This window comes from Herpailurus yagouaroundi, unplaced genomic scaffold (genome assembly GCF_014898765.1).
Source record: "Herpailurus yagouaroundi ecotype Mexico unplaced genomic scaffold, PumYag 28, whole genome shotgun sequence".
In the NCBI taxonomy this organism is placed as follows: Eukaryota; Metazoa; Chordata; class Mammalia; order Carnivora; family Felidae; genus Herpailurus; species Herpailurus yagouaroundi.
In genome coordinates, this window is record NW_024412376.1 from 101,634,344 (window position 1) to 101,637,390 (window position 3,047).

Consider the following 3,047-nt stretch of genomic DNA (forward strand, 5'->3'; position numbering starts at 1 on the left):
TGAGATTATGACCTGAGCCAAAGTCGGACGCTCAACTGACTGGGCCACCCAGGCGCCCCAAGCTCTTCACTTTGACTATGATTCCATTGCAGAGTAATCATGAACCCTCCTACTCAGACATAATCACAGCTCTCTAAGACTTTAGCTCCTAAAATGTTAATTAAAACCATATATTAAATTTAGGGCTACAAAAAATGAACAAGGGACAGAGAAATGCAAAGATTTGCTAGATGAATATAGGTCAACAGGGATCCAATGAGGAGGAAGAATTCAATGCAGATGTCCTATGTGCAGTCAGGTCCCTGGATCAATGCTGTTGCTTTATTAGGAAAGGCCCATTTGCAAGTTGAGAAATAGACCAGAGAACTGGTCTGACATTTTCCATAATATGAAGTATACCTTTCCTTTGGAAGGTACAAATGAGGGCATTTAGGGGATGCAATAGAGTGAGAAAGTATTTATAGTTAGGAATTCCGTTGAAGGTGACAAAACAAAACCATCTTTAATTGGTCTAAAGCAAAGAGAGAAATATTTGTTCACAGAACCGATCAGTCCAGGGATAGGACTAGTGCAGCTCTCTTTAGGGCTTCAAATTATGTTATTAGGACTTAGTTACCCTCCTCTCTTGGCTCCGACTAGACTCCAGCCTGGAAGCCCCAGGTTCAAGTCCAGTGGGAAGGAAAGCATCTCACTTCGGGTCAGGCATGATTTCATGGTTCATGTGGTCAAGCCCCAGCCCCAGGTCAGTGCAGAGCCTGCTTGGGATTCTCGCTCTCTGCCCCTCCCCCACTCACACTGTCTGTCTGTCTGTCTGTCTCTCTCAAAATAAATAAATAAAAACTAAAAAAAGTGAATGGATAAGTAAATTGTGTCATATTCATAGAATAGGATACCATAGAGTAGTGAAATTAGTGAACTCCAACTACATCCCGAATCATGAGTAAAACTGAAAACATAAAAATAAGATAAAGAAGTCAGATGTAAACTAATGTGTGATTACATTTATATAAAGTTCAAAAACAGGGTACACTATAGTAGTTATGGGTTAATATTTGGGTGGTTAAAAGTATAAATAAAGGCAAGGAAATAATTACTAACAAAACCAGTATACGTTCTTTTGGGTAGATGCGTTGTATTTTGCAACAGAGTATAAGATTAAAGAAAGAGATAACCATAGGTTTCGGGAAACTCAGGAGAGCATAAGCAGTTTCCTCTCCCCTTGGCCTGTATAGTCATCCTCTCCTGCTGCCTCTTTTCAATACCATCACAAACTTTCCACAGTGATGACCTGAGCTTCTGTCCTAGAAAAGTGGCAAATAACATTATCTCCAGAAGTCGTCTGTTAAATTATGTTATCTAGTGAGTTAGAAACGAAGTCAGTGTGTACTCTACAGAGCGTTATATCACCTGGCTCTATCAATACGATAGGTTGTAGGTTTCAAGAGCAAACGTGAGACAAACTTCAGCTGCAAGGAAAGTGGAAATAAGTGACAGGAGACTGCACCCTGAGAGTTTAACCCTAAAATCCAATAATGAACTAAAGCAGAGATTTGCAAATTTCTTACAACTAATAGTGAAGATTTATTTAGTACTCATTAAGGCCAATGTGCTAAAAGCCTTACAAGCACTATCTTTACAACAACGCTGCAAATTAAATGGGATTATTTTCTCTCTCTTTTTTCCCCCATACTTTAAAGCTTTTTATTTGCATACTAAAAAATTGTGCATTCCAGTAATTAAAGTCATTTGAAGAAAAAAATGGTATTCTGATTAAGCTGCATTTTACAGCCTGCAGGACATCTTGGACCAGCTTGGGTTTTACTCTAGATTTCGTCCCCAACTTCCTCCTTCACCAAGCTGCAAGGTCTTTTCCTTCTCTGCCAGTCAGACAGGCAGCTGGAAGAGGCAGGGGTGGCCTTCACTGTCAGTGGTTCTGGGTTCTTTGATGTGAAAGGGGCAGCATGGTCATTTAAACGATCCAACCCCTTTGCATCTTACCGAGTTAAACAGCTAAAAGAAATAAAATAAGAAGACAATGCTTGTGGAATGTACAGTGTGTATCTGGCAGTGCGTGCCTCACTATGATTTGCCTGCTTGCTTCTCCTGTCCTATCATTTCTTTTGAAAGGGGTGGATTTTTCTCTTGAGACTCTGTCTTCTTCAATTTCAATTTACCGAACTTCTCAATCTCAGCCATATTGGGTTCGCCAGACATGGTTGCAGAGGAAGCAGTGAGGTGCACGAAGCAGTGAGGTGCACGAACGAGTGAAGTCCAGTCTCCAGAGTCGTCGTGACCAAGTGCCTACATGGGATTATTTTCCTAATATTGCAATGGAGGGATGGTGTGGAGGGCATTTTCGATCAAGCCCTCCAGGTCACATGGCCAAGAAGTGGCAGAACTAAGATTCAAAATGAGACCACCTGGCTCTTGAGCACCTGCTCTGAGCTCCCACATTATAATCTCTATACTAAAGGGGTACAATGGCTCCCAGACCTGAGCAAGACTGGAGGGTTCCACGGTACATGGTGTTATTTAGCAACAGAGGTGTGGAAAAGCAGAGTAACTTGGGAAGGCCACTTTGGGCACTATTCAGGGAGAGGAAGACCTACCCATAGATTCTGGTTTTCATAGTCCCTTTGGTTTAAGGCTATTTCTACATGGAGGCTGGATATATCAGGTTTTCTTAACCTCATGATATTAAACATTTTAATCATGCAAATTATCTCTTGTCTTTTGAATTTTTAGTTAGCAGGCAGCTTTCTGATTATAACTTGGCTCTCCAAAAAGAACTCCTTAGAATTTGTAGTCTGTGCCACTGAGAGTATTCTAGTGTGTATGTGACAGCTCTATATTTGTCATTGTCTACTGAAGTATCAGAATTCTTATTTATACATTAGCTTCTTGAGCTATGTGATTGTGATTTTTTTTATAAGTTGAGCTTTCAAAGGTGCATTTACAAAAATCTGCTTTCCGAGCCTGAAAGACTGAGGACCAATCTCTAAATATTGGCAAATTCATCAGGTAAAGTTTTCATATGAAATCTTTTG

The 3,047-nt window shown here is 40.4% G+C and overlaps 1 protein-coding gene across 1 annotated transcript; it reads right to left on the minus strand.

The window, feature by feature from the left end:
• Positions 1–2,079: 2,079 nt before the first annotated feature.
• Positions 2,080–2,274, minus strand: LOC121030377 (thymosin beta-4-like). The gene has a single exon (XM_040474738.1). It carries the CDS (start codon positions 2,212–2,214, stop codon positions 2,080–2,082), a length of 135 nt encoding a protein of 44 aa, XP_040330672.1. The 5' UTR covers positions 2,215–2,274.
• Between the last annotated feature and the right edge of the window lie 773 nt (positions 2,275–3,047).

Excerpts from the sequence above, each read along its gene's own strand:
- LOC121030377 (XM_040474738.1), bottom strand. The coding sequence starts at position 2,214 with ATGTCTGGCGAACCCAATATGGCTGAGATTGAGAAGTTCGGTAAATTG.